This window comes from Trachurus japonicus, chromosome 16 (assembly GCF_045865225.1).
Source record: "Trachurus japonicus isolate A0001 chromosome 16, Traja_1.0".
NCBI lineage: Eukaryota > Metazoa > Chordata > Actinopteri > Carangiformes > Carangidae > Trachurus > Trachurus japonicus.
The window spans coordinates 12,623,834-12,651,695 of record NC_140922.1 but is presented as its reverse complement, the minus strand read 5'-3'; the positions used below and the strand labels follow the sequence as shown (position 1 = coordinate 12,651,695).

At 46.6% G+C, this 27,862-nt stretch overlaps 3 protein-coding genes across 9 annotated transcripts; all 3 read right to left on the bottom strand.

The window, feature by feature from the left end:
• Positions 1-230: 230 nt before the first annotated feature.
• atn1 (atrophin 1) lies at positions 231-14,120 on the bottom strand. Of its 7 annotated transcripts, none has more exons than XR_015037838.1 (10): positions 13,675-13,911; positions 11,314-11,451; positions 10,695-10,796; positions 10,199-10,318; positions 7,109-9,975; positions 6,723-6,939; positions 5,016-6,576; positions 2,231-2,387; positions 1,849-2,029; positions 231-1,036 (listed from the first exon to the last, which is right to left on the bottom strand). XR_015037838.1 is itself a non-coding variant. In XM_085801523.1 (10 exons), exons 2-10 carry the CDS (start codon positions 11,338-11,340, stop codon positions 1,003-1,005), a joined length of 5,277 nt encoding a protein of 1,758 aa, XP_085657649.1. In that variant the 5' UTR covers positions 11,341-11,451; positions 13,675-14,120; the 3' UTR covers positions 231-1,002. The 7 variants fall into 7 exon arrangements, 5 of the variants coding, with proteins under 5 accessions (XP_085657649.1, XP_085657652.1, XP_085657651.1 ...); XM_085801523.1 differs by having other exon boundaries at positions 2,207-2,374; positions 13,675-14,120; XM_085801526.1 differs by having other exon boundaries at positions 2,231-2,374; positions 5,016-6,573; positions 13,675-14,026.
• A 2,234-nt stretch (positions 14,121-16,354) lies between these two features.
• Positions 16,355-21,219, bottom strand: LOC146971945 (gamma-enolase-like). The gene is made up of 13 exons (XM_085801570.1): positions 20,996-21,219; positions 20,509-20,594; positions 20,253-20,348; positions 20,072-20,130; positions 19,909-19,978; positions 19,665-19,798; positions 19,333-19,555; positions 19,051-19,248; positions 18,473-18,549; positions 17,973-18,097; positions 17,768-17,876; positions 17,173-17,231; positions 16,355-16,978 (listed from the first exon to the last, which is right to left on the bottom strand). The coding sequence occupies exons 2-13, from the start codon at positions 20,591-20,593 to the stop codon at positions 16,909-16,911; spliced, it is 1,305 nt and encodes a 434-aa protein (XP_085657696.1). The 5' UTR covers position 20,594; positions 20,996-21,219; the 3' UTR covers positions 16,355-16,908.
• Positions 21,220-22,392: 1,173 nt separating this feature from the next.
• Positions 22,393-27,852, bottom strand: mlf2 (myeloid leukemia factor 2). Its single transcript, XM_085801583.1, has 8 exons — positions 27,761-27,852; positions 26,410-26,518; positions 26,287-26,322; positions 25,195-25,248; positions 24,964-25,092; positions 24,486-24,645; positions 24,167-24,382; positions 22,393-22,892 (listed from the first exon to the last, which is right to left on the bottom strand). Exons 1-7 carry the CDS (start codon positions 27,802-27,804, stop codon positions 24,171-24,173), a joined length of 744 nt encoding a protein of 247 aa, XP_085657709.1. The 5' UTR covers positions 27,805-27,852; the 3' UTR covers positions 22,393-22,892; positions 24,167-24,170.
• Between the last annotated feature and the right edge of the window lie 10 nt (positions 27,853-27,862).

Below are 27,862 nucleotides of genomic sequence, written 5' to 3'. Positions count from 1 at the left end.
CTCCTATTAGCTACACTCACCAAAAAAGAAAGAATGAAAGAAGGGGGAAGTCAGAGAAGAGAAAGAGGGAGGGGGGAGAAGGAGGGGTGGGGGGTGGCGAGGGGGGAGGGGGAGGAGAGTGAGGAATTTGATATGCTTTGTGCATGAGTGACTTGTATAAAACAAAGACAGGGCAAATAGTCTGAATGTATATAAGGGGAGGGGGTTGCACACATGGATACACGAGAGACTAGCAAAAAAGATTATAATTTATTTCCAGATTTTTTTGCCTTCATTTGCATCTTGTTTCACAAGTTAAATTGAAAATAAAAAATAAAAATAAAAACTGCCTGCCATACCATGAAAATGTAAAAAAATAATACAAATAATATGTACTGTATATATAATTATATCATTATCAACAAACAGACAACATTAATCATAATAACAATACTATTTATCATAAACATAACATAACACTAAATTGCTGGTCTCATGCATATAGAACCCCCCTCAGATACAAAGGAGGGGGTGATTACTAAAAATAGAACCAAAAGTTCCACCAGTTCGGATTGAAGCGCCTAGCTACATGCAATGACATAAAAGACTCATGTACACATTCCTTCTGGCAAAAGTATTTTACACATACTGTACTTCACTATAGCCGTCGGCCCCCCCGCCCCCATCTAATATACTGTACAGAGCACGATACAAAACAGGACTGGAGTTCAAGAACATTATGCAGGGAAGCGCTGGAGTCTGGATCGTCATCGTGGTGCAGTTAGCAGGGACTGTGTGCAACATTTCACGTCCTCCTCCCTCCTTTTTTTTTCTTTTCCTAATCACTCAAAAAAAAAATCGTCTTGTTTTCCTCAGTCCAGCTCCTCGTCCTTTAGTCCAGCTTTTTGTTGCGAGTCTTTGTTTCCTTCAGTGCTTTTGCTTTGCTTTGTTTGTTAAAGTTTGCACGCACATTCTCCCTCGGTTTTTTTCTCCATGCCGCTCTTTGATGGGCCCCCCTCCCCCTCACAGGGTCTTGTCACTCTCTTTCTTCAGGTGACTAAAGGTCAAAGGAGAAACTGTGTTAAAGGCCAGGGTTCAAGTTCATTCTACACACATGCAGGTTCATGCTTTCACTCCCAGAGTAATGTCTGTAACATCGTATTAAAAGCTTTTAGTGAATACATAGATTACATTGTGTAGGGTTTTTTATTATTTGTGGAATTTTTTAACAGTTTAACAGTAGAGATATTAGGGACAATATACTCATACGATACTTGAGCTGACATGCAGCAGAATTTTGCTAACTGTCTCGCTCTCAAAATCCACAATTCAAATCTATCAATATCTGGTCAGTATCACTGCATTAATGTCATAGCTCACTGATATTCTCCAGCAGGGATTGGTGCTCAGTTTGTCACAAACACAATTGTTTAGCTTTAAACAGTCAGTCGTATGTAGTCACCAAACATCAAATCCAACATGTCCATTTCTGCTGTTTGGTTATCTTCCAATGTGATTGTATTCATGTATTTCTTTGCATTATTTCAGATTGCCTGTTGATTTTCTTAGAGGGAAAGACTGTGACCAATAAAAACATAACTTTGGATTTTGGGTCATGTGTGGATCTTTAAGACACAGGCTAAAGTTCTCCGTTTTAGAACCACAATTAATCAGCTATTCCGAGTAATTTTAGCAAAACTGGCAAAGAGTTTCTGCTTCTACCTCCTCAGAAGTGAGAATTCACTGCTTTTTGCATCTTATGATCTTCCTCTAGATGTTGAACTACAGTCAAGCTACTTGAAGACACCTTGCAACTTGGGCAGCTGTGATGTACCCTTTATCCTCTGACATTTTATTGACAAATCCTACCTGTAATACTCGTCCTGGGTGAGGGAGTGGTGGTGGTGGTGATGGATCCACTGTTGTTCCAGGGCCAGTCTCTGGATCTGCAGCTCTGCGCTCTGGGCCTGCTGCATGGCCTGGAGCTGGTGGGCTGCGGACATGGGACCGGTGAGGGAGGACGGTTGGGGCAGGTCACGGAAAGGAGCACCTGTCAGCGAAGCAGGTCGGAGAAGACAAGGGGCATGCAGGGGAACAAAAGAAAAGAGGGAGAAGGAACGAAAGAAAGAGCACTCCGGTCAATCGTTGTTATCATTTCTAAAAAAAAAGTATCTTCATAAACTTTCTGCACTGTGGAGTTTTTAGAGAAAAAAAACTGAACGTGTACATGGACGAGGAGCCTTCTCCTCACCGAACAGCTGTTGGCGGAGCACCTCGCTGTCAGTGAGGGGGTGAGCCAGGATGGGAGTGCCGAGTGTGGCTCCTGGATATGGGAGGCGTGCCAAAGGAGACCCCGACGCCAACGGGTCCATCAGGGGGTGAACCCCGCCCGCCGCTGGATGCCAATGATGTAATAGGAAATACAGGAGATATTTAATATGAGTCGAAGCATCAGCATGAGTTCAAAACAAAGACGGCAGACACAGAGAGAGACATTGTTGTTTTAGTCTAGACATATCAGAGTATTTACTGTAACTGAACACCTGAATCAGTGCAATCAAATCTGGTGTCTGGATGTATATATATATATATACACACACGTGGACAAAAATGTTGGTACCCTTCTGTTAAAGAAAGAAAAACCCACAATTGTCACTGTAAAATAAAGGACCAAAGGACATTCTCCCAGAAGCTTTGTGGACATGTGAGACAAAACTGAAGCTTTTTGGCAAGTCACATGAGCTGATCGTACACAAATACAAAAAATGAAGCATACACAGAAAAGAACTCTGTACCTACTGTGAAACATGGATCAGGCTCGGTTATGTTCTGGGGCTGCTTTGCTGCACCTGGCACAGGGTGTCTTGAATCTGTGCAGGGTACAATGAAATCTCAAGACTATCAAGGCATTGTGGAGTGAAATGTGCTGCCCAGTGTCAGAAAGCCCGGTCTAAGTCGCAGGTCAGGGGGCCTCCAACAGTGTAATGACCCAAAACACACAGCTAAAAACACTCAAGAATGGCTAAGAACAAAACATTGGACTATTCTGAAGTGGCCTTCTATGACCCCTGATCTAAATCCTATTGAACATCAGTGGAAGGAGCTGAAACATGCAGTCTGGAGAAGGCACCCTTCAAACCTGAGACAGCTGGAGCAGTTTGCCAAAATACCTGTCGACAGGTGCAGAAGTGAGTTACAGAAATTGCCTGACTGCAGTGATTGCCTCAAAAGTTGTGCTTCAAAATATTAGGTTAAGATTAAAGCAGATATCAGTGGAATGTTTTTGTTAATATAAGTCCTAAATAGTCCTATTTTCCGTCAGCAATCACTTACATGAAGTATTTCAGCCTAAACACGAGTCTCTCCGTCACTCTGCTCTGCTGTAACCCGAGGAGAAAATTTTCCTTGTGGGATACAAGTGTTATCCAATGAGGAGAGAGAACGGCATGAAGGGCTGTGTGTGCAGCCAAGGGATGCGCGTGAATGTGGTGACGTAGCACGAGGACCAATTGATGCCTGACAAGGGCGGGGGCTGCTAACTCATGGTGCGTTCAAGGAAACTCGTACTTTGTGTTTTTCCTTCCTGTGAAGTCATACCAGTTCGATCTGGTACGAGTTCACGGGTCGGAAGTTACGAGTGGCCGTTATAGGGAACTTTCACAGACAACAGGACGGTAAAAACACGAGCTACGGGTTACCTGGAACGCTACCAAGTCGTAGTTGTGACTTGAAGCTGTAACTTACGGTTTCAAAAGCCTGCCTTGAACACAGCATTAGCCGAAACGGCCGTGCCGCTGTTATCTGCTTTAAGTTAAATTAGTAAGATTAAGGGTATCATCATTTTTGTCCAGGCCAGTTTCATTAGTTCGTTTTTTAAAAATAATTCTGTTGAACCACAACAGAATTTTTCGTCAGTTTCAAGTTATTTCAGTGACAATTGTTTTTTCTTTTTCATACTTTAAGGAAAGGGTACCAACAATTTTGTCCACACCTGTATGGGCATTATAGCTTTTGTCCAATCATGCGCTGCATGAACAGCAATATGTTGTTGACAGTTTTTGAAAGGGTTTTCAATGACACATAGAGAGAAATGTTAATCCTCCGTGGGTAAATTGAATTAAAATTAAAATTATGTTGACGTTTCGGAGAAAACTCTGGCACATCATCACCCAAAATCACAGAAAAAGCTGTTTTCACTAATTAACTACACTAGTACAAAAATAACTTCCACGTGTTGATGGATAAGGCTGGTGTTATACTTGATTTCCTCTCATGAATAGATCTGAGACTACTTTTCTTTCAGTTGTGGATTGGTGTATCACTGCCACAATCCCAAACACACTGCATTATGATGTGTTATGATCTTTCTGCACAATGAAAAGCTCTATAAAAGGGTCAGTGACAAATAAGGGTTGGCAAGATGCGCAATTCAGAAAAATCTTTAAAAATTGTTTTAAAAGCATTCATCAGATTTGTGTACATTTTGCATTCATGTTGGTTTTATGTCATTTGAACCATTTTTAACCAAAGTAAGACGGATTGGCCTGAAAATGTCAAATGGTGCAACCACAAAAGAATGGTAAATATTAAATATCTTATCCACCTACAGTGGATTTAATTGTCCTTTTAAAAAATGTACTTTTTTCTGAAAACATTAAATTGAAATAGATTTTTTCTGCTGTATTTCTATATTAAAATTTTAATTCATTTGGTCATACTGAGCAGGACATAATCCTAAACACACCACTTTTTTTCTAAATAATGTGACAAATAATGTAAAATTTGCAAAAGTGAATTACAATTATCCCACATCTGGTTATACCACTTGACATTGTGTTGCATCACGTCACTGACCTATAAATAAAAAGTATTATTATTCTATCAGGATATCACCAGCCTTTTCCTTTCAGTTTTCAAAATCTTGCATGCCTGAAATCAATCTTTTTTGACTACATGATATTTTCAGAATAACACACTGGCGTAATCCCGAGGCAGCTGATAGTGACAATCACAGCATTGTTAGTAGCAGTGGGTACCTGTGTCTTGCTGGTGCAGGTGAAGATGTGAGTGGATGTGTGAATGCTGGTGATGATGAGGCGTCACATTTAGCATCTGAAGACGTCCCAGATTCTCTCCCCCACCTCCTCCACCTGTTCCTCCTCCGCTTCCCCCTCCTCCTCCTCCTCCTCCTCCTCCTCCGCTTCCTCCACCACTTCCTCCCCTTTCTCTCTCCCTCTCCCTTTCTCGCTCTCTGTCCCCAAAGGCCGGCAAAGCTGCCCTGTCCCTCTCCCTCTCCCTCTCCCTCTCTCTTTCGCCACTCCTGTCCCGCTCATAAGAGGCGGGCGAGCGAGCGGGAGTCGGGTACGCCTCGGGGGGAGCAGCCGGGGCAGGGGCTGGTGGCAGATGAGAGGACAGGGAGCTGGGAAAAGAAGAATGGGGGACTGGGTGATGAAGTGAGGCGGCATTGGAGGTCGGCGGAGCAGGTGGAGGAGGAGCTGGGGGTGGAGCGGAAGGGGCTGCAGGGGCTGGGGGGGCTGCAGGTGGTGCAGATGAAGAGTGAGAGGGGAGTGAGGGTGGAAGGAGAGATGAAGGGGGTGGATTGGACAGGGACTGTGGGGCAGGAGGGTTGGGAGGTCGAGTTACCGGAGCCAGGGTGGGGTTCTGGAGGTGTGGAGGGCCGGGAGGAGCCGGGGGAGGAGGAGTGCCATAGAGCGTCACCTCATTAGCCCCCCCTGCACCTCCTCCTAGGAGCAGAGAGTGTGCATGGGCATTGGCATGTGCATGTGCATGTGCGTGGGCATGGGCATGGGCATGAGCATGTGAATGTGAATGAGCCAGAGCGAGAGCTGCAGGGTCAGGTATGGACCCCGGTGGGTAAACACGCTCATCGCTCTTAAATTCAAATCCAGGCTTCATTCGATCTCGATGTGCAGCTACTGCATGAGGGAAGCCGACCCCTCCCAACCCCGCACCCCCGAGCCCTCCATGTACCGGGCCCCCCGCCACCCCGGGGTGCCCGCCAACACCTGGACCACCCTCAAGGCTGCCACCGTACAAGAAGCCCAAGATGGCCGCTGCCGTGGCTGCGTCAGTGGGCAGGTGGTGCGGGTGGCCTAAAGCGTGATTTTGGAACTGAGGGAGGAAGAACGACGGGTGGACATGAGGATGGCCGTGGTGAACTTGTTGGTGGTGCGCTTGGGCACGGCTCGCTGCCCCGAGAGGAGACATAGCATGAGGGCGAGCATACTCGCTCAGGGTCCTCAGTGCTGGGGTGTCGGGGCCCAGGTACGGACCTCCTAGACCTATCCCCAGAGCCCCCTGAGGGCCTCCGACCACGGCCGACGCCCCGCCCATGGTGGGCAGGAGCAGGGAGTGGGGGATGGAGTGAGAGAGGGAGGGGTGGAGATGGTGTGACGGAGTCAGGTGAGCATGTGGATGTGAGGGATGATGCTGGGGGTGCGGGGGAGGATGGGAGACAGGGTTGCCCGCGGAAGAAGAGGAGGAAGATGAAGGGTCGAGGATGATAGAAGACGAGGAGGGAAAGAAGAGGGAGGAACCCTGACGACCCCCTCCAGCGGCGTTGACGTCCTTCTGCTGCTGCAGAGAGAACATGAGGAGACAGTAAATCACATCTGCCCCGATCTGCTTTACCCCCCCGCCCCCCATTAAAGTGATCACTTTAATCTACATTAAATCCATTAAATCTGATACGCTACATAATTATCACGCTCAAATGTGCACACCTGTAGATGTCGATCCAGCTCCCTCTCACGCTCGCGCTCCCTCTCCCTTTCCCTCTCTTTTTCTCGGAGGTCTCTGGCCCGCTGCTCGACCTCCCTCCGAGCCCTCTCGATCATCTCGTTCCTCTTCTTCCACAGTTTGGAGCCGTCCAGCGGGACAAAGAGGACGTCGCTACGGGCGCAAGAGTTCCCACTGCCGCGGTCAAGGACCTTGTGGAACCTGGAAACATGAGACGCGGCAGTGAAGTACATCATTATTACGGCCATCAGGAGTCAGAATTGCTGTCATAAAAATTATCATTACGGTTAATTACATCTGCTCACATAGACAGGGAGTGAACAGAGTGATGCATTGGCAATCTCAGGAAGGACGGCGATGATGACGTTACCTTGCTGACTGGCTGGCGTGGATGGGAATGTCTACAGGTTTGGGTTCAGGAGAGGGGCTTCTTAGCACTGGTGGCGGGCTTTCACTCTCTTCCCTTTCTTCTATTGGTTCTTCCTTGATGACGGGTGTGGGGGGCGGCCCTGAATCTGAATGCCCGTCTACACTGGGGAGCGAAGAACTGGAGGCCGGGGTGGAGATGTTGTTGTTGTTGTTGTTGGCAGAGTTACTAAGAGGCGGAGGTCCCTTTGACACATTTTGAGGCGACAGAGACTGCGAGTTGCTATTGCTGCTATTGGGTGCGCTGTTGTTGCTATTGCTGTTGGTCATGTTACCGCCGCTGTTTCCGTTGGAGTGGTACGTCCCACTGAACGGAGGAGGGTGGCTGTTCAAAGTGCCGTGGAAAGGGGAGGGGCGGCATCCAGGTGAACAGCTGGATGACACACCTGGGCCAGGAAGTGGCATGTTGGCCGCCGAGGAGGAACCAGGTGGAAAAGATGAGAAGCCTCCCATCTGATTGGTGGACGGGCTGGGTAAGGGAGACAGGGGGGTTGGGGGAGTCTGGGCCGAGGACTGGTAGTGCGGGGGACGCGCACCGGGTGCCAAACCCGATGGGGGCGGCTGGGCATGGGAGGTTTGAGGTGGGGCGAGGGAGGACTGAGGCGGTGGTGGGGGGTAAGGAGCATTTGAAGGGTGGACATGATGGCTGGAAGAGGAGGAAGGGGAAAGCGCGGGAGGTTGGTTTGGACCTCCGCGGTTTTGGTACAAAGCAGACTCTCGCAGGTTTGAGTCCCTTTCTCTGTCTCTGGGCGCGGACTGGTAGTGGGGGTGTGATGGGTGGGGGTGTTGGGATCCTACGGGCCCTGAATACTCTCGTCCCAGGTTTGGAGTCACACCAGGGGAGCTGAGGTACTCTCGATTTGTGCCAGAGGAAGGAGGCGCCCCGGCAGGAAAGTCCTTCCCTCCAGTCGGAGGGTACTCTCGGTGAAAGTGGTCAGCTCCAGAGGAGGGGGTTTGTGCCTGATCCATTGGAGGAGGGAAGTCTCGGTTGGATGAGTTTGGTGGATGTGGGTGGGGGTGTGGAGGCAGGGAGGAATGGGACGGGTGGCTGGGGTTGCTTTGGGGCGATGCAGGAGGGTCCCGGTTCAGCATGGGGGCGACAGGTAGCCCGCCGGCGGAGCTCGGAGGGTTTCCCTGGGGGATGGAGCTACTGTTTGGGTTGCTGTTGCCCACAACCTCTCTGGTCTGGCCCCCAAACTCACCCCATCTGCCACCATCTTTGTCTCTGGGATGCCCCCCTCCAGCTCCGTTGGGGCCAAAGTCTCTACTCTGATTTTGGTTTGGCAGAGGAAACTCTCTTCCTCCATCGCGTTCCCTTTCTCTCTCTCGCTCCCTGTCTCTGAAACCTGGACCAAAGTCTCTTCTTTCAGGACCCTGCAGGTTGGGTCCGTCTCTCCCAGAACCAGCTTGAAACTCCCGGTTCTGACCCACTGGCAGACCCGCAAACTCCCTGCCCGGGATGCTGTTGGGCCCACCCATCCCACCACACGCACCGCTATTACTGCCCCCACTACTACTGTTGTTGCTGCTGTTGCCAATGGGAGCAGAGAACTCCCTATTGATCTCCCTCCCCCCACACTCCCCCCTCACTCCTCTCTCCCTCTCTCCTGCAGCCCCCCTCTCTCTGTCCCCTCCCCCACCAGCGTACCTGGGAAGGTACTCCCTGTGGGGGTGAGGGTGAGGATGGGGGAGGTAAGAGGGGTGGGAGGAGGAGTGGCGAGAGGACGGAGGGTTGTAAACAGAGGGGAGTTGCTGCTGCTGCACCGGGGGCTGGTGCTGTGGTTGGTGTGGGTGGTGGTTGCCAGGGTAACGGGTGTAGCCCCAGCTCCCCTGGCAACCGGTAGCTGTGCCACCCTGCCAGCTGGTGGAGCTGTAGTGATGAGGGTGGGCGGAGGTCTGGGTCTGAGGCTGGGACTGGGACTGGGACTGGGGGCCGGTCTGCGGCAACAAGGACGGAGGAGTGGACTGAGCCTTGTCCAGGAGTTTATCTGCTTTCTCTATTTTGTCCCTTTCCGTCTTAACCTCAGCGGGCAGGTTTGGTCCCCCGAGCTCCAGCGGCTTCAGGGCAGGTGGCGGAGGAAGGGGAGGAGCCAAGGAGTGGGGCATGTTGGGACTGTTGTGGGAGAAATCTCCTCCCGAGATAGTCGTCTTGGTCACACACTGTGTGCTGGCTTTGGAATTCATTCTGCTGCCACTAAGTGCACCGTCAACGCCCGTCGGCCCACCGTACTCAACTTTACACATCAGTTTGGAGTCCATGGAGAAGTACGACTTTCTCCCGCTATTGCTGTCACTCGACGAGTCCCCTCCTCCACGGAGAGAGGGAGTCAGACCGGAGGAAGAGCATGGAGTGGAGGGGGGCTTAAGGGATGGACAGTCTTCAATCCTTCCATCCACATCCCTCTTCTCTCCATCCCCACAGGCCTCCTCCCCTCTCCCCTCTCGGAGCACTCTCCTATCGTCTCCTGCCACTTTCCCTGCTCCTCCCTCCTTGCCTTTCTCCCGTTCCCTCTCTCCTTGCTTTGGTGAATCGGGGCCATCAGAGTCAGAGTCCAGGCTACCCAGAGGGGAAGCGGAGAGACTTGGGGACGAGGAACGATTGTCCTGGTCTATATCCCGCCCGCTGCTCAGACTGCTGCTGCTATTGGCCAGGCTCCCTACTACTGAACTCCTGCTGCCCTGCGATTGGCCGTCTTCATTGTCACTTTCACGGGATTGGCTGGCGACTGAGGTTGGAGGCGGGACAGTGGAAGGAGCTGAGCTGTCAGTCGAGTGTGTTGATGTTGGAGGGTTCGGGGTAGAGACCGAATCCTGACGAGAAAAAATAATTTACCGATGAGGCACAAATCTACACATTACGAAAGCTGTAATATACAGCAATACTGGTTGTGTGTGTATATTTACACAGATTTCATACATACAGAAGCCAAACTGTAACTCTTAATAGCTCAGACAGTGTCTTCTGAATACTTTAGCTGAATCAAAGCTTTATAATTGGTCTTTATATAACAGGTTGATGAAATGTAACACAAACCTGAACTTTCTGCCTCTTTGGAGGAGACACAAGTTCCTCCCCCTCACTCTCTGATGAATCATGCCCTTGTGATCTGCGACTGAAGCGATTTCCAGCCAATTCCTCAACAGCACCTCTTTGCTAAAACAACACAAGACTTTAAATTCAGTGGAGATGCTTTTGAATCTCTAATAGGCCCACGTCTGTTTTTAGAACAAAGCCACGCTCGCATGCACACACGCAAAAACATCAATGTCAAACATGAGACATCAAAGATTTCAAAGTGGTGAGCTGTAAAACACACTATCGTACAACACTGACACTGCAAGGGTCTGTGGCAATCACACTGATGACTCATACACTGACAGCACACACACGATGCAATACACCGTGACAGTTCTTTATTGGTGATGACTTTCGTACTTGCACACACTCACACTCACACACACACAAACTTATAGCGATAACAACAACAGGATAAGAATGAGAGACAAAGGAGATAGGTATAGACTCTAACCGGCTGTCTGTCGTTGCGCTCAGGGCGAGTGGGGCTGGAGTGCGGGCGTCTACCCCTTCTCTCCTCACTCGCCCCCCGCCGTCGCCCACTGCGCATGGGCATCTGCAAAGCCCAAAGTCCATGGAAAGGGGAAAATATGGAAAGGGGAGGAGGGGAGGGGGGGGGGGCATAGAGTGTTAAAACAGGGTACAACCAGAGGAGTGTATGCAGAGAGAAACGATTGATTGCAGAGACGATAGAGATAATACAAGCCAAAAGAAAGTCAAGTTCATGTCGGTGAGGGTAGAACGTTGCAAGGGCAACAACAAGTGGAGAATAAAAAGGAGAGGGAGGTGAAATGAGGAGCAGGGCACAGAGAGGAGGGAGGCATTGTGAGCAGAGGGAGGAATCAAGTATAAACATGGAATCAGCCTTTTTAGACCACATTACTGCATCTCACAACCAAATAAATAATTTACATCTTAGTCACCCTGGCTGTTATGAAATATTATCACAGGCTGAACTAATTATGATGTAGTCGCTCTGCCAAATGTGCTACACACAAGAATTAGGCAGGTACACAAATCCACACTGACATCACTGTCAAAAAAAGAACAAGAGACATAGGCCTTGCTCATACCGATTCTTTGTGTGTCCGTGTTTTCATTATTTCTTCTTTATAACGTCCATTTTACAACACAAGCCATTGCAGGGACTGAACTGGTTCCTGTTGCTTTACTGACTGGGATGTGTGTTACACCATGAGAGCTACCACAACCTGTAAAGAAGCATAAACAAAGAATTTATTATTCAGTCTTCATCTGCAGGGAAACCCCACAGACAAGACCTACGACCATTTGCTAAAAAAAAAACAAAAAAACATTAGTTCATGCGAGGATGTGGTGAACAATATCGTTTGGCATCTGCGCTGTGGAGTGTGGAAACAGTGAAAACATCTGAGTTTACAACAGCAAAAGACACAAACAACATTTAAATTCCCAGCATGCTTCACACTGTATCGGCACAACTGCTTTTCACTGCGCTCAAAGCAGTCTCCTCTCTGCCTTCTGTTTTCAACACAGCAGCCAAAACCTACAGGCACAGTAGTTTAACCCACTCGCTCTAACAAGAATGCACTGGTTTTCGGTTGTACAAGCATAACTGGGAGCTACCACATGCTGAAACACAGATAATAGATGGAGAGCAGAGAAGGTGTGGACTGGTAACACTGGTGCATTTGGATGGCAGCCTGCAGAAGACAGACAACTCCAGCAAACATCTTGGGAATATGGGGGCCACACCCCCCCTCCCATCCTCCAGCCTTCCTCCTCCTCCTCCTCCTCCTCCTCCTTCCACCTTCACCACAACAGCCCTAACCAACAGCCACTTGTGGTTAACCCACATGACCTGCTTATGGCCAGCAGAATCATGCTTATTTACCCATCCAGCCAAGCCGGGCAGCCATTAAGGCAACATACAACGTCAAGATGCTTTATCCATCCGGGTGGTGCCTGACAACATAGGTGGACTACTTTGCGAAGGCCTTGTCTGATCCATTCATTCATGTACCACTATGATGAAAAAAAAATGTCTCATGTATATTGAATGAGGATATAAATAGTGCACACCGCTGTTTGAGGAAGAGAGAGAAGAAAAAAAAAGATATATTTGGCTGAACAGTTAGCATGGCTAATGGAAGTGCACACTGCTGTGTAGCCGGTAAATACGTGTGTATGTGTGAGTTGATTAAGCAAGTAAGCTCCTGTAAATCCTGTAGCTGCTCCACTACACATGGCTATGCATTAATTATTAGTGCATGCTGCAGTGACCGATTCAGTCGTAAAAAGAGTACAATTTATCAGTCACAATCACTGCACACACTTCATATGCACAGTCCAGGAAGATGGCACCTACACTCCCAGGCAATGCAGTGCATGTACAGTCACCCCCTAATTAACATAGAGATGACTAAGTTGAGTAGAAAACACAGTCAGTGTGCCCAGTGGGCTTCTGTGTGTACACAATGCATCTCAGTTACAGGTGGCATCTAGTGGCCCGTCTGTGGTCCACTGGCAGGTTCTTGACCATGGTCAGTAAACAACTGGGGCACAAACCCAACACTAATACTCATCAGCATTAATAGCACTAGTCTCTCTCTGCCATGCTCAGAAACACACACACACACACACACACACACATACACGCTTGCACGAGCACAAGCACAAGCACACACATACACACTCACACATAATCACACACACAGCACATGCATTATCAACAAATTGACCACTGCATGTGATGCAAAGCAGCAGCATGCAGTTTGCTCTGCTTACATCACCAGCGAGCGAGCGAGCGAGCACTGCAACGACTCTTTCTTCTTTTCTTTTCCTTCCTCTGCGAAATGTTATTGATACACATGCAGGCAGCAGGCAGGCAGGCAGGCAGGCAGGCAGGCGGAGAGAGGAGAGCTCAGACCCGGCCGAGAGCTTTTTTTGCTGCACAGCCTCGGGAACACAGTCCACCACCTCTATACGACGGAGGGAGTCGTACTCAGCTGCACATACATGTTCACAATCAGAATGGATGCCTGTGCAGTGTCCTGTCTACCTCTCTCTCTCCCCCTCTCTCTCTTTCTCTCTCTCTCTCTCTCTCTCTCTCCAGACGCCGCACATCTTAAGAGAAAAGATGATATGGGAATGGCGAATCATGGCATTTCGCACCGGCTCTTCCCTTTTCCCCCTTCTCCTCCTCGCAGGAATGTGGCTGCGCGTCGTGCACTCTAGTTACCATTAATTCACCACCGGGACACACACACATTTTTTTTTTTTTTTTTTTTTACCATAACGCAAAAGGAGTATGATGATAATTAACGCACAAAGGAGAGAAAAAAAAGGAAGAAAAATGGGAGGGAGAGCACAAACGTGGCCAGCAGGAATAGCTCCCAAAAAAAAAAAAAAAAATGCAGTGTATAAGCATCCATTTTTAACCCCCTTCTCCTTACCTATAATATCCAGCGATGCGTGCTCTCACTCTCACTCCCCCTTTTCCTTTCTCTCCCTCTGTTTTGTCGCTTTATGTTGCGCGCTGACACGCACACCTCAGAGCCCAGGCGTCTGTCAACAGAGGCTTGTGCTGGCTCATATTGCAACGAGCTCCGATCATAACAATAATGCAGAAGAAAACCTCTTTCTATTCGTTGCAGGAGGAAAAAAACAGGGGTGCCAACTGAAGACTGTACAAATTGATGCGTACCCTCGCCTCTTCCCCACCCCCTTTCGCCCCCCTTTTTCTTTTTTCCTTTTTTTTTTGCCCCCCACCCCCTCTCCCACCCTACCTACTCCCCCTCTTCCTCTAAGACGACTTGCACTTTTTTTTTTTATATTTATATATGTGTGTATACACCCCTCTCCGGTCTTACAGTCACAATTTTTTAGCGGAGGGGTGAGCCCGGAGAGAAGGATGCACGTCGGGTGAGAGAAAGGGAGAGAGAGGAGGGCGTGATTTGCATAAGGAGAGAGAGAGAGAGGGAGAGAGAGAGGCTAAAGGAGGAGGAGGAGGAGGAGGAGGAGAAGGAGGGAGTAGTGAGGCAGGGAGAAGGAGGAAGAGAGGCGCAGAGAGAGGGCCAAAACTCTGAAGAGGGAGGGGATCAAGAGGGAGGGTCTCTCTCTCTCTCTCTGTTGCCTAGTCCCTCCAGAGTCACCTTTACTGTATGGAAAGCCTCTGCTTCAGACTGAATATCTGTCTTTATCTCGCGATGAACCCCGAGGAGCCACACACACGTCCGATGGCTCTTTGTTCTTGAACACGGGCCGATGGTACTGGAGTGAAACCACACACATATTTGATTATAGCAGCACTTTAATGACAGAGTGTCAGCGACCTAACAAAGAAAGCTCCCAACTCGTTTTGGAATAATTAAACAATTAACAAAGGGGGCAATTATAACGGTGTCCTCCTGTTGTTTCAGGTCTGTCCAGCAGCTCCTGTCTGTCTCTGTCTCTGTCTGTCTGTCTGTCTCTGCCTGACTGGGAAAAGCTTGCAGCCGTGTGTCCAGTCAAGCGGCTCTGCAGACCTCCTCCTCCTCCTCCTCCCCCCCACCCCCTCTGCTCCTCTCTCTCTCTCTCTCTCTCTCTCTCTCCCCTTCACGCAGCCCCCTGTCCCGTCTCCTATTGTGTGGTAACCATGGCAACCTGGCCGGAGACTGTCGCCTCGTGCGCCTGCGCGGCTCCAGCCTTCCTTCATCGTCCTCATCATCCTCATCCTCATCCCCACTAACACAAGGCAGCAGCAGCAGCAGCAGCAGCAGCGGCGGCGGCTCAGACAGGAACTCAGCCCAGCTCCCTCTGCTGCACGGTCTGTGTTACAACCATGGTTACAACACTACACAGCCGCTGCTGCTGCTGCTGCTGCTGCTGCTGCTGCCTGGTGTAGGATACCAAGGCCAGAGGCTGGCAGCGAGCACCTTGCCCAGGGACTGCAGTTGAAAACCAGCAGCATCTATAGTAATGTCAACTAATGTGCACTGTCCATGTGGAAATAAACAAATAAAGGTAAAAGTAAAATAAAATACAGTATGTATTCAGCAGGTAGATATGTGTGTCAGTCTAAAATGTCTATGATTGTGATGTCTTTACACAGTACGCATATCCAAATGGATTATTATTGATTACATTACTGATTTCATAGATGTATTTATCCTCTTTTGCCATTTAATGTCCTCATGCTGGGTATCTGAGTCAACCTGGTATTATAGTACAACTATAAACAGCAATTCCTCTGTTTTCTACTGTGTTTACTCTCTTTAATCCTGAATACTACGTTTTTGTCATCTATATGTTGGATATTTTATTTTTAGTAGCCTATTACAAATTGCACTTTTTTGACTGTTGCCCCTTAGTTGTCTTGTGCTGCTTTTCTTTGTCACTTTACTTTTCAGTATCCACTCTATCCAGGTCTCTATCCAGTATCCAGGTGTGAGAAATAAAATCCAGTAACATATGGGATTCGCTTATAAACATGTATTGTTTCTATGTAAATGGATTGAGTGGCAATACTAGTACTAGTATTGATGATGATGGTGGTGGTGGTGGCGGCAACTGTTTGTGATCGTCAGCTGATTATTTGTCTTATAGGTTGTGATTGTGTTTGTTATTGGACAAACACCTGCACCATAGACTGCCCCCAGCTGATAATATAGAAACAGGCCTAATGCAATGCTAATATATTTTTAGTATATTACTATAATACTCATTTGAAACATACTTGGTGATTACTATTGCTTTAGTCAGCGGCATGCATGAACTACAAAAGCTGCTGAATCAATGTGGGATGTTCAAACCAGTTCTGCAGGATTCTTCTTCAGCGTTGGAGTTATGCAGGAAAATGATCACTATAAATCCTGTAGGATAATAAGACTGCAGACTCAAAATGAGGTTGAGTTTGTTCTGCAGGATTCCTGTAGGATGAGACTTTTGGGAACGATGTCCAACACCTACTGTGACATCAATATTTAGTGTGTAGCCAGAAGTGCAACATGCCTGAATGCTTCTTCTTCTTCTTAGAGTGCTGCACCCTTCTGCGCTGCACAAGTGCTTTTCTGCTTTTCATCCATGTTTGATTCAGTCATAATTTACCCCTTGAACAAGAGAGGAGATAGACGACAGAACAAATGCACAAAGAGCTTTGGTTTGAGTTGACATGTATCCGTGTCTTTATTGAGCTTAACCTCAGACAGACAAAGTAACAGACACCATTTTGTAGCAAGCTGCTTTGTGTTCACATCAGAAACAACATGAGGAACAGGAGGAAGAGGAAATAACAGGGCACGGGAGATCAAAACATTTCAGCAGAGAGTCGAGATGAGACGGTCAGAGGGACCAGGAGAGAGAGAAAGCAAGAAGTGCAACGAGGGAACTGTGTGAGACTGTGCTGCTGAGTGGTGAAACACTGAATATTTTCCACCAGGCTTTGTTCAAGATTGGCAGCAACTGTCTGTGGTCAATAAAGTCAATCACTTGCTGAAGCCTCAGGTCAATATAGTGTAACGACTCTGCATTATCTATGTGTTTAAGTTACTTGAAAACGAATTAGTCTTAAACGTGTCTTAGTGTGTTTAGAGCTTTGCTGAAACAGATGAGTCATTATCTCATTACTGTGTAACGGCCTGCCAGGGAAAATGTAACTTGGTGTATATGCATTCTGCCTTCTTGTGCGTCACTGCCTTCAGCACTGGCGCTCAAAGGGCACTAGGGTTGCGGAAGTTGTGCCCAGCATAGCGGGCCTGGTCGCCCAGCTCTTCCTCGATCCTGAGAGGAAGAGGAGGCGATGAAGAAAAGGGAGAGGAAGTGCAGAGCAGGCAGATGAATGTGAAATAGGACAACAGCAGGTGAAGAATGAAGGAAAAAGAAGAGACAGGCAGACATATAAGAGCACAAGCGCTACAAGTCTTTCTATACATATATTGAAATACACATATACAATAAAAGGTAGAAATTCCCACCTCATGAGCTGGTTGTACTTGGCCAGACGTTCTGACCGACAGGGAGCGCCAGTCTTGATCTGAGGGGAGACACAAATACCAACAATCACAGAGGGATAGAGATACAGTTGTACACATCATTAATAATACATGGTATTTGGACAGCAAATCAACAGTTATTTCCACTATTTAATAATCTATTGATAGCTTCTTTGGTAAACTGCCTAGTCCAAATGTTAAAGAAAAATGACAACTATCCCCCAGACTCTATTCCCCTTATTTAGTTTAGAATACAATGATTTGTGGACTCATAAGTCAGTTTATAATTTCAGGACAACAAACAGCGCAGTAATAAAGTACATTGTTATTTAGTAATGTTTTTTATATTGCTAACAATGTTGGCCTTCCACTTCCTATTATTATATTACTTTACCCTTGAGCTGCTATTCCACTGCTACACAATGTATTATTGTCGTTATTGGCTTTTTTCCAAACTACTATTGCACCGTGATGTTGCTGTATTTGTACTGTCTCATTTATGCAGTGGAAAATTTATGTAAGGTGTAATGAATAAACACAGATTAATGCTGTGTGTGTGTGTGTGTGTGTGTGTTACCTGTCCAGTGCAGAGGCCGACCACCAGGTCAGCTATAAAAGTGTCCTCTGTTTCTCCTGAGCGGTGGCTCACCATCACACCCCAGCCGTTCTCCTGCGCCAGCTTACACCTGACAGACGAGGAGGAGGGAGGAGCAGTGTATTTACAAGTCCAGATAAGATGTAGGCAAGTGCATTCACCACATGAAGACACGATTCCCACTCACGCCTTGATGGCCTCGGTCACAGAGCCAATCTGGTTGACTTTAAGCAGCAGGCAGTTGCAGGACTTTTCATCCACGGCTCGTTGTATCCTCCGTGGGTTAGTGACTGTCAGATCATCTCCAACCACCTGCAAATTCGCACACACAAACACACAGTAATGACACATTCAAGTGTTTTGTTTTGTTTTTACTCACAGGAACAGCACTATTTCAATCTAATACATGAACCTAAGCCTGCATTACAAGTACAGGGCATTGGGGCTCTGTGACACGGCCATTTACCGGACCAAGGAGAGTCAATACGGTGTTGAATTTCATTACAGACATTGCAGAATCCACCATTTTGAAGTCATGAGAAACTACAAATCAGGATATCTTAACTTCTGCAGCATCGATCTGGACCAATTTCAGTGATGGAAATGCAGTTATCCACTGAGCTGCAGGGTTACCTCTATAAGGACCAGATGATTTACAGATAGCAAATCCACGATATGATAACTTACCTGGATGCCCACTGAGGCTGTGAACTGTGACCAGGCGGGCCAGTCGTCTTGGTCGAAGGGATCCTCAATAGACACGACTGAAGGAGGAACAAATTTGTGAAATTATGGTTTGCTCTCAAAAACCCTCTCATTTTCCTCCCCCCTCACTCACCTAGAAAACCAGAAGGACTAAAGCACCAGTGACATTTCCTCCAAAGGTACTAATGGGGGTAATGTATTTAAATGAACTCACATTACACACTGGTGCACACAGGCACTTGCCCACACGAGCAGGAAGCACACCATTGACAGGGTAAAGAGCCACATCAGAGTCAGTCCCTGTTTGCCAAATGTGCACTGTAGCGCATAATTAAAACCTCTTAAGCAGACCCAAGTGTCAGGAGCAGAGAGCAAAGCTGTGGAGACCTCCAGCTTTCTTTTCCCCCCTCTTGTCATCACCGTTTTCTCTGTCTCAACGGTGATGAAACAAGATGACAAATGTGGAAATATTTTTTAAAAACTGAGAGCAGCTATTAACATTTACACTATATTATCCATGAGTCCTCTTACACATGCTTGCCACACATGACAATACAAACCTGGATAGGAGTTAATGAAGCCCTGGTAGATGCTGGCCAGCTCGTCAGCACTGATGTTGCGTGCAGCGTTGGGCGGAGACTTGAAGTCCAGGTCATACTTTCCCTCAATGAAAAACTCTGAAGCAGCAACGTCCATCCCTATCACCACTTTGTCTGTGAAGCCCGCCTTCTCTATGGCCGTCTTGATCAGCTCCAGGGCTTCACACAGAGAGACATGGGGATGAGTAGGAGAACACCTCAGGCTGTCAGGTCACAACAATGTCATGTAGTGGTTGTTCTTACCTTCACTGTTCTCCTGTATGTTTGGGGCAAACCCTCCCTCATCTCCTACATTTGTAGCATCCTGACCGTACTTCTCCTTGATGACCCCTCTCAGCGTCTGGTACAGCTCAGCCCCCATACGCAAGGCATCACGGAAAGACTCCGCCCCAACAGGAAGTACCATGAATTCCTGCATAGCCAGTCTGTTACCAGCATGGGAGCCCCCGTTGATCACATTAAATGCCTGAGTGTGGGGCAGATAAAGGAGGAGAATGTATTTGTTGTCTTATTTGTGGAAGAATTACATTTGTGCACTGTAAAAAAAGACATTTAAAAAAAAAAGCCTGACTCACAGGAACTGGTAGGACCAGGTCTCCATTTCCTGCAAGATCAGCAATGTGACGGTACAAGGGGACACCTTTCTCTGCTGCGCCAGCTTTGCATATGGCCAGTGATACTCCCAGAATAGAATTGGCTCCAAACTTAGCTGAGGGAAACATATATAGAGTCACACAGCACATGGATGCACTGGAGCGGAAACATGTCACATGACACATAATGTGCCATCGGTGCACATGAGACGTGAACAAGGCTTACATTTGTTGTCAGTGCCGTCCATTTCGATCATCATGTTGTCCAGCTTCTCCTGCTCCAACACACCGATTCCCTGAGACAAACAGACCAGATGTCGTCATTTTAATCTTTTGCTTTTCCTCCCAGTCTGCTCCAGATCTGAACCGGTGCTGTGCTTCCTACTCACCGACTGGACAAGGGCAGGCCCAAGGGTGTCATTAATGTGGCCTACAGCCTTGGTTACACCTGATAAAAGACAAGATACAGTACAGACAGTCACAAAACCAGAGAACGCAAAAGATGAAACAGATGGCGGCAGGCTAAAAAAATAAAAAGAGAACATGAGGAGGATACACTGAAGAGGTCACCTTTGCCCTTGTAGCGAGTCTTGTCTCCATCTCGGAGCTCCAGTGCCTCGTAGATGCCAGTGGATGCACCGCTGGGCACAGCAGCCCTGAACACACCTGGGAGACAAGAGGACGGAGGGTGAGGTACAAGCACAGGGGTGAGAGGTGAAGGAGGAGGCCAGAGGGGCGCAGAAGGAGAAGGCTGACTGGTTTAGATTTGACAATGTTCACATAACAAGTTTAACAATGCTTTTTTGTTGTTGTTTTCTTTTTCAACCTTTGTTTGTGTGCAGATCTACTTCCACAGTGGGGTTTCCTCTGGAGTCCAGGATCTCCCTGGCAACAATATTCACTATCGACATCCTGTGGGGAGGAAAACGACAGAACCTTGTTCAACCATTTTCACTGCAATACACTGGTACACGCAATTACATGCTTGTTCATACAATTACACAGTCATATTCATTTTCATTGGACTAGACTGAGCAACGCAGTGTACAACGAGACAGATGCGTATGAAAATCCCCCCTAACATATAAATGGCAAACGGCAAAAATACATTTTATTACAGCTAACACTGGAGTGCCTCAATAGCAGTCACAAGGACTTCACACTCTCTTCCTCTTCCTCCACTTGCACACAATCTGTGCTGATAGTGACGCAGCCTTAGGGATGGGAAGCTGTGGAAAAGATGCTCCCTGGGAACATGCTGGCACGCACACACACGCAGAAGGAAACATAAATCAAAAGCTAATAACGCATACCTATTTATGAATCTAGTGTCAACCTGTTCCGGACCACGAGCCAGTTCAATTTCTCTGCTGTTTCAGTCAGTGACTGAGAATATGCACCGATGGAGAGATGAGACGGTGAGAAAATACAGAGCAGGGAGAGATGAGAAGAAGTGGGGGAGGAGGAGGAGGAGGAAGAGGAGGAGGGAGGCTTGGAATGATGAAGGGAATAAAGAAATAGATCAATCTTTTTAAACGTTACCTGCAGTATGTGTTGGAAAGCCTGGTGGAGAAAGTGAACGGATGTGGGCGAATGAGAGGGAGAGGTAGAGAGGGACGGGTGAAGGTGGGAGGAGAAGGGGTGAAAACGTATGACAAGCAGGGGGGGGAGGGGAAGCATGTGAGTCACTGGGAGATGCAGAGAGGAGGGGAGGGAATGAAAACTGGAAAAAAAAGGAGGCAAGAGCAACACAACACAGCAGAACAGCAAGGGTTACATTTACTTATTTTGTTTTAGGGAGGATACAGGGGAAGATGTGCTGTGATTTGCACTGTAACCTCGCTCAGTTTCAACCTATGTAGTCAACACCGTCTTCTCGACTCCCTACCAGCCCTTTCATTTGTTTGTTTCTGCTTGCTGTGTGAACATCTGCTCATCCCCTGTCTAACAACAGTAACGCTTTTGACATGTGAGCAAATATTGTCCCAGCAAACAGCTAACATGACGAAGTAATTTGCAGGCTGCTCTCTCTGAAATCCTGGCAGCGCTCCTGAAAAGTAAAAAGGTTTGTTGTTAAAATGGAAACAAACGTCCGTGCACTTCAGATGTGGCTGACAGGCAGGAGATATCAAAACAAAGAGAAGACGATGAGGAGGATGCGTTTCGGTGAAAAGACAAGACATGCAAAACGAGCTGCCTTGTTGGGGGAACTTTAAGAGATCTAATGACGGGGATTAAAGCAGACAAGAAGACAGGTAGACAGGTGTGAGGAGCCGTACATACAGGAGGGGAGGGGGAGGAGGGGGAGGGGGGGCTGCATTTAAAAATAGTCGTGGATGTAATTAAAGATACAGTGAGTACAGGAGGAGGCAGGGAGGGGGAGCCGGCTATGGGAGCGATTTGTCAAAAGAGAATGGGTTCGCATTGGCTCCACGTGTGTCCTCCATCTGGGCGTCACATGACCTGCAGACAGGGTGGCACAAGGAAGAGGAGACAAAGGTACATACACATACAGTGAGGAGGGGTGGGGGGGGAGTGGAGGGGATAAAAACGCATGGCCGGTTTGTGCGCTCAGAAGAACTACAGATTTACACACTCGAAGAAGTGTCAACACATTTTTATGAAGGGGAAAGGCTTAAAAAGGAAGCACATTTACAGATTGAGCTGCATATATTCATGCGATCTCCAACACAACCACAACAGAGACATATTTTGCAATTATCTAACAATGTTTAATGAACTTTTTATTTAGTTAGATTAATTAGTTAACAGTATACAATTCAATTCACCGACACACTAGTGTCTTCACAAACATAAAATGGACTGTACAGCAGATGTACTGTATACTGTAGCACTTTAGTGCAGTGGGCAAAAACACGTCAAGTTTTGAGAATGAGTATATATAAAGTGAGTGTAGTTATACCCATGTTTACACAAGGGCTCCACTTTGTGTGTGTGTGTGTGTTTGTATGTAACAGTAGGAGCTGAACTGTTAATGTAACTATCAAGAGTGGGGGGGGTTTAATCGTGTGTGTGTGTATGTGTGGGTGTGTGTGTAACATGTTGTTTATGTATAGACAGTCCAGTCATATCAAACATTTACGACGGGCAGTTGTGACGATCGTCAACTTCCGTCTTCAGCGTGGTTCACAGCATCAGGGAAACGTTCCCTCGACTTCTTCCATCCGGTTGCCTTGTCAGGTGTGACACCTGCAGGAACAAACCACAGCAGATTATCAACAAAAGAGAGGCAAACAGATCAACAGAGCTTTCACTGAAGAAAGGATTCCTGATATGAGCCATGGTTGACAAGCTGAAGTTAAGGTCCGACATCACATGTCATACAACGGCTAAGATGAAATTGCAAGGGAAATGCTGTTAAAATTCTCATTTACACATTTCTGCACTGCAGTTTCACTAATGTCTACATATTCTACACACTAATACAATACACGGGTTATAATTAAAGGGGAACTACGCAAGTCTGGTCGCTTTTTCGCTGCTTTGCTAACCCTCTTCTTCCTGCCTGGCCATGTGCATTTGTTTTCAAGACAATCCATGGAGCGGTGGATAACGTAATATCATATATGATCTCACGATGTGTGTATTTGTGTAGTCTTATCTTTCATAAACAAGAGATTACGGGTTACAGGGTGCGTTTGTGTCGTGGTGCCGCAGAGACGAGAGCTGGGACACCGGAACGGAGGCGCTTATCCTGCAAGGTTGGTTTTCAGTGACGAGTGCTAGGTGGAAGGAAGAGAGCCTCCATTCTCCTTGTAACAAGTCATTCAACCATTACAGTTATTTCGAAGCTGCTTAATAAAATAAAAATTAATTTTTTTATAAAGTATATCCTTTGGGGATTTTTGCCTTTAATTGATGGTATAGTTGAGAAAGACAGGAAATGGGGAGGCAGAGAGAGGGGGAATGACATGCAGCAAAGGGCCACCTGAGTCAGGATTCAATCCAGGACTGTAGCCTCTACCCACTGAGCTAAACAGCGCCCCATAATAATTTAAATTTAATAAAAAGGTAAGAATCTTGCATATTTCCTCTTTAAAAGGTGTTCAGAAATAGCCGTTTGTCCTGTTTGTCACGCCTCCTTCTACGAGTTTACCCGAGTAAGGAAAACTAATTTGATTGGTCGTTATCGAGCGAGAGGGATATTGAATGTTTGAGGCGAGACCGAGCTCGGTGTGTGTGTGTCTCAGACGTTTGATTGACGGATGACGGATCCAATATCAGTGGCTGATGAATCGTGAGAAGCGTGATGCATAATTCGTGTGCCTGTATTATCCAATGCGAAGAAAAAATGCCACACTTTCATCCCGGATTTACTCGAAAATAGAATTTTGCACAAACTTTGGCCTACATCATCTGAGAGATGAGTTATTACACTAATTTTATGACCCATAGTGGAATCAAATTCATTTTTCTTTTCTGTACACCTTTAAGCTCACCTTGGCCTACACGACCTCTCTTACCTTCTCACCAGTCGTAACGGGGGCGGGTCTGGGGCTGGCGGTGTCTGGGGGACTCGTGCCGATGACCTGGTGGCGGCGGCGTTGAGCTAGGAGGGGCGGGGAGAGCCAGCTGCTGGCCTCCTGCCCGTCGATCCCGGCCGTAGTCAATCCCTCGGGCGTTTGGGGGAGCATATCTTCCTCCACCCCTCCACTCCTCATCGAACGCTGCAGCGTCAGCTAGCAGGAATAAGATGAGTTAGTATGAAATATAACACCAAACTATTGAAACGCTGATGGGAACAGCTGAAACTTTCTTATCTTTTGCAGCCAAATGACTCACTCTCATCAAGATTAATGAAGTCGTTTCGTTCCTCGCGGTCTCCTGTGCGGCGATTTCGTGAACGCTCCATTATGTGTGCACGATCCCCGATGTGGTGGCCAATGGCGAGACGCTCGAAGCCGCTCTCACTGTCCCTCATTGACTGGCGCGTCTCACGGATCTGTGGTGAAAAGTGACAGGCAAACTCAGTTTACTAAAACAAACAGGATGCTCTGCCCTCTGCATGAACTCAGTCTGACATGTTTGTATGACAACCATGATATTTATACTGTACATGACGTGTTTATTGTCACTACAAGTACTGATCATTTAATGTGTTAATGAGGCCAGAAAACCAAAGTCATGCCTGGACTAACAAAGCGTGAAGACCCTAAGGAATTGGGTAAAATAATCAGGTCTACTTGGAATGCACTAACAAGCGCTCCCGACCTGTGCTGTTAGCATTTTAACTACTATGAGCTATTTAAGTCCTTCTCACCCCTCCAGGGCCTGTTCTCGTTGCACTGGTCTGCTGATAAACTTTTGGAGCCCCTATGTCTGACGAGGAGTAGGAGATCACTGTTGAGGAGGAAAACGTTTGACAGCTCGGTGAACCTGAAATTCTTTCCTAGAGAGAAATAAATAAAAAAGAAGAGGGTAAGAAGGATTGGTGTTCAGATGGTTCAGTCATCGGGGTAATTAGTTTGTTTTGTTGACAGAACTCACTCACCATGTTCTCCATCATTTCTCCCATCATGCCAAACATGTCCATGAATCCGCCGCCCTGAAAACAAATGGTGATTTGATGAAACACCCAGAACAAACTGTGAGGTACACCTCAATCATTCTCATGTAATGTAATCTCAGTCCTCACTGACAAAACAAACAACAATGAGCCTTCAGTAAATAAGGTAAGAAAAGTAAATACAGATCATATACTTCACCTTAAATCTACATGTCTACATTGGTGTAACTGATAAATTCAGGAGAAACTAACCGTAATTAAAGGGATGTTTCAACATTTTGGCAATTTCACTTATTGCCATAATCCGTCTAGTTTTAGGAGTAGGTTCATTATCTTTAATTGTCGGTCGAGCTGTTTTTAGAACAGCGGGGCGGAGATGTGAGCTGCTCAGCTAACTAAAGCTGAGCTCTCTCATCAAACTAAATACACAATCAAACAACTCCAAAACACTCTTGTGGACAAGTTGTGACCTGCACATTCACCACGCTATGAAATAATAACGTATAATTTTGTAACATTACGACACATGAAGCAAATACTCAGAACTACTTTCAAGTCACTCTGCTGAGCAGCCGTGTCTAAAATGTAGTTCCGGCTACGCATTTGCCTCGAAAACAATTCTGTCTTGTAACGTTACATTATTATTTCTGAGCGTGGTGAATGTGCGGGTCACAACTTCTCCACAAGAGTATTTTGGAGTTGTTGGATTGTGTATTTGATAGTGTATTGTATTGATGAGTTTGGTGAGGGAAAGGCGGAAGTACCGCGCACCGTGCAGAGCTCACGTCTCTGCCCCACCGATCTAAAAACAGCTTGCACTGACAGTGAAAGGTAATGAACCTACCCCTAAGACTATAGGGATTATGGCAATAGGCGAATTTGCCAAAATGTTAAACTATCCCTTTAAACTTATTTGTGCTATAAGAACGAAACTAAACTTGCTCGAAGTTTGTCTCTGTATTGCACTTAGAAATCCTGAATATCTGTAAAATGCTTTTCAAAAATAAGATTGGACTTTCTGCAGTTTAGTTCTGCAGAAAGTCTTTTCAGTAGGAGGTTAAAGACGTAACTACTCACCATTCCCATCATGCCAAAGGGGGTCAGTGGACCAGCCTAGAAGAACGTGTGCAGGAATTGTAAAATCATTAATATATGACAGACAATAGAACATAAATGAACTAAACTAGACAAGAATGTTACCTGTCTACGTGGTGCACGGGGCGGCTGGATCTGGGGGACGAGAGCAAAAGGGTCCATCCCAAACGGTGCAAACAGGCTCATCTGCTGCCTGTGAGCTGCAAATGGATCCCTGGAAGAAATCAGAAACATCAATGACTTTGTTTTGTGTGTGTGAACTGACTGTGACCGTATCTGGGTTGGCTACCCAACTATGCTAGGTCAAGGAAAGCTGAGAATGATACAGGAAGGAAACCATGTCAAATTTATCAAGGATAGGATGTGACAGATTATCTGGACAAGTGGTCTCTCAACATCCTCTTTCCTGTAAACCCAGTTTCAGGCCCCAAGGTCTCAGAGAGCAGCCCAGTAATAAATACATTACCATGCCATTATTTAATTTTGAACATGGGATACTCACTTTATTGTTTTGTTTTCACAAACATGGCAGAGATTTCTAAATGACTCTAGTAAAATAATGCGATATGTCCATGCACACTTAATTGTTATTTATTTAAAAACATTTAAAAGGAGGTTGCACAGAATTAAGAAACCAATAGAAATCCTCTCTAATACACTGTGCTTTATTTTTTAGCTACCCTTTATCACTTTCCTTTCATGGTGACAAATACCAATAGATCCTTGATAGTGTTGAAATAATTAGTCAATGAACTTATTAGCTAGCCGACAATTACCACACTTGTCCTCATTTTATGTTCTTAATTGAATTGTTTGTTCAAAAATGCCAAATACTTAAAAATATATACCCCCTTAAACTGAGTGGAAGTGAACCAGATGATTAGCTGGTGTGATTTTAAAGGTTAACTGTGGCTACACTTTATGTTGACTATATTTAGATTGAATCTACTTTGTATGAAATAAACAGTTTAATAAAAACAATTCCGGGCATTATTTTTGGGGGGGTTTGTAGGGTAGTCTACAGGAATTTTCACTGTCATGCATTTCCCAAGTGGAGGTAATGCACTAATGTAAATATGCTGCAGCTATTCTGGAGGACACCAGCAACCTGTCTTTAATTAAGTCTGACAAAGCTTTAACGTGGCTACAACTAACGAGATGGGAGCTGCAACGTTGTTTGTGAAACACCAGGAAGCCAGGCGAGTGTTGAATTGATCATTTGATACTTAAAACTACTCGATGAGCGAAAAGCTGCTGAGCACTGACAGTTTTTTTTTGTTATTGTCTATCCAATATGGTGGACCACCGTAGGCCCAGAGAGCTGGCTGGAGTAACGTAAGGTACCTGCTTCAAGCCACCGCTGCAAAAATATTATTATTCCTGCCAAGATATCCGTTTGGTAGAGCACACAGAGAGGAGATGGTCTAAGTAAAATGTATTAAATGTCAGTACTTACATCATGTAGGGGTCGTCGTCAACGTCATTCAAGAACCGAAACATGCTAGGTGATTTAACTCAGCTGGCTGATGGTAGCCAGCTAGCTAGGTAAACAGTCGTG

What these genes read in the sequence shown, in the direction of transcription:
- atn1 (XM_085801523.1), bottom strand. Translation starts at nt 11,340, where the DNA reads ATGAAAACACGGACACACAAAGAATCG. An exon ending in AGCTGGATCGACATCTACAG is followed by an intron (nt 6,577 to 6,722) that starts GTGTGCACATTT and finishes TTCTCTCTGCAG; the next exon opens with CAGCAGAAGGACGTCAACGC. An exon ending in ACCCAGGACGAGTATTACAG is followed by an intron (nt 1,037 to 1,848) that starts GTAGGATTTGTC and finishes TTTGACCTTTAG; the next exon opens with TCACCTGAAGAAAGAGAGTG.
- mlf2 (XM_085801583.1), bottom strand. Translation starts at nt 27,804, where the DNA reads ATGTTTCGGTTCTTGAATGACGTTGACGACGACCCCTACATGAT. An exon ending in GAGAAATGATGGAGAACATG is followed by an intron (nt 25,093 to 25,194) that starts GTGAGTGAGTTC and finishes ATTTCTCTCTAG; the next exon opens with GAAAGAATTTCAGGTTCACC. An exon ending in CGAGAACAGGCCCTGGAGGG is followed by an intron (nt 24,646 to 24,963) that starts GTGAGAAGGACT and finishes TTTTCACCACAG; the next exon opens with ATCCGTGAGACGCGCCAGTC.
- LOC146971945 (XM_085801570.1), bottom strand. Translation starts at nt 20,593, where the DNA reads ATGTCGATAGTGAATATTGTTGCCAGGGAGATCCTGGACTCCAGAGGA. An exon ending in ACCTGGTCCTACCAGTTCCT is followed by an intron (nt 19,556 to 19,664) that starts GTGAGTCAGGCT and finishes CCCCACACTCAG; the next exon opens with GCATTTAATGTGATCAACGG. An exon ending in CATACAGGAGAACAGTGAAG is followed by an intron (nt 19,249 to 19,332) that starts GTAAGAACAACC and finishes CTCTGTGTGAAG; the next exon opens with CCCTGGAGCTGATCAAGACG.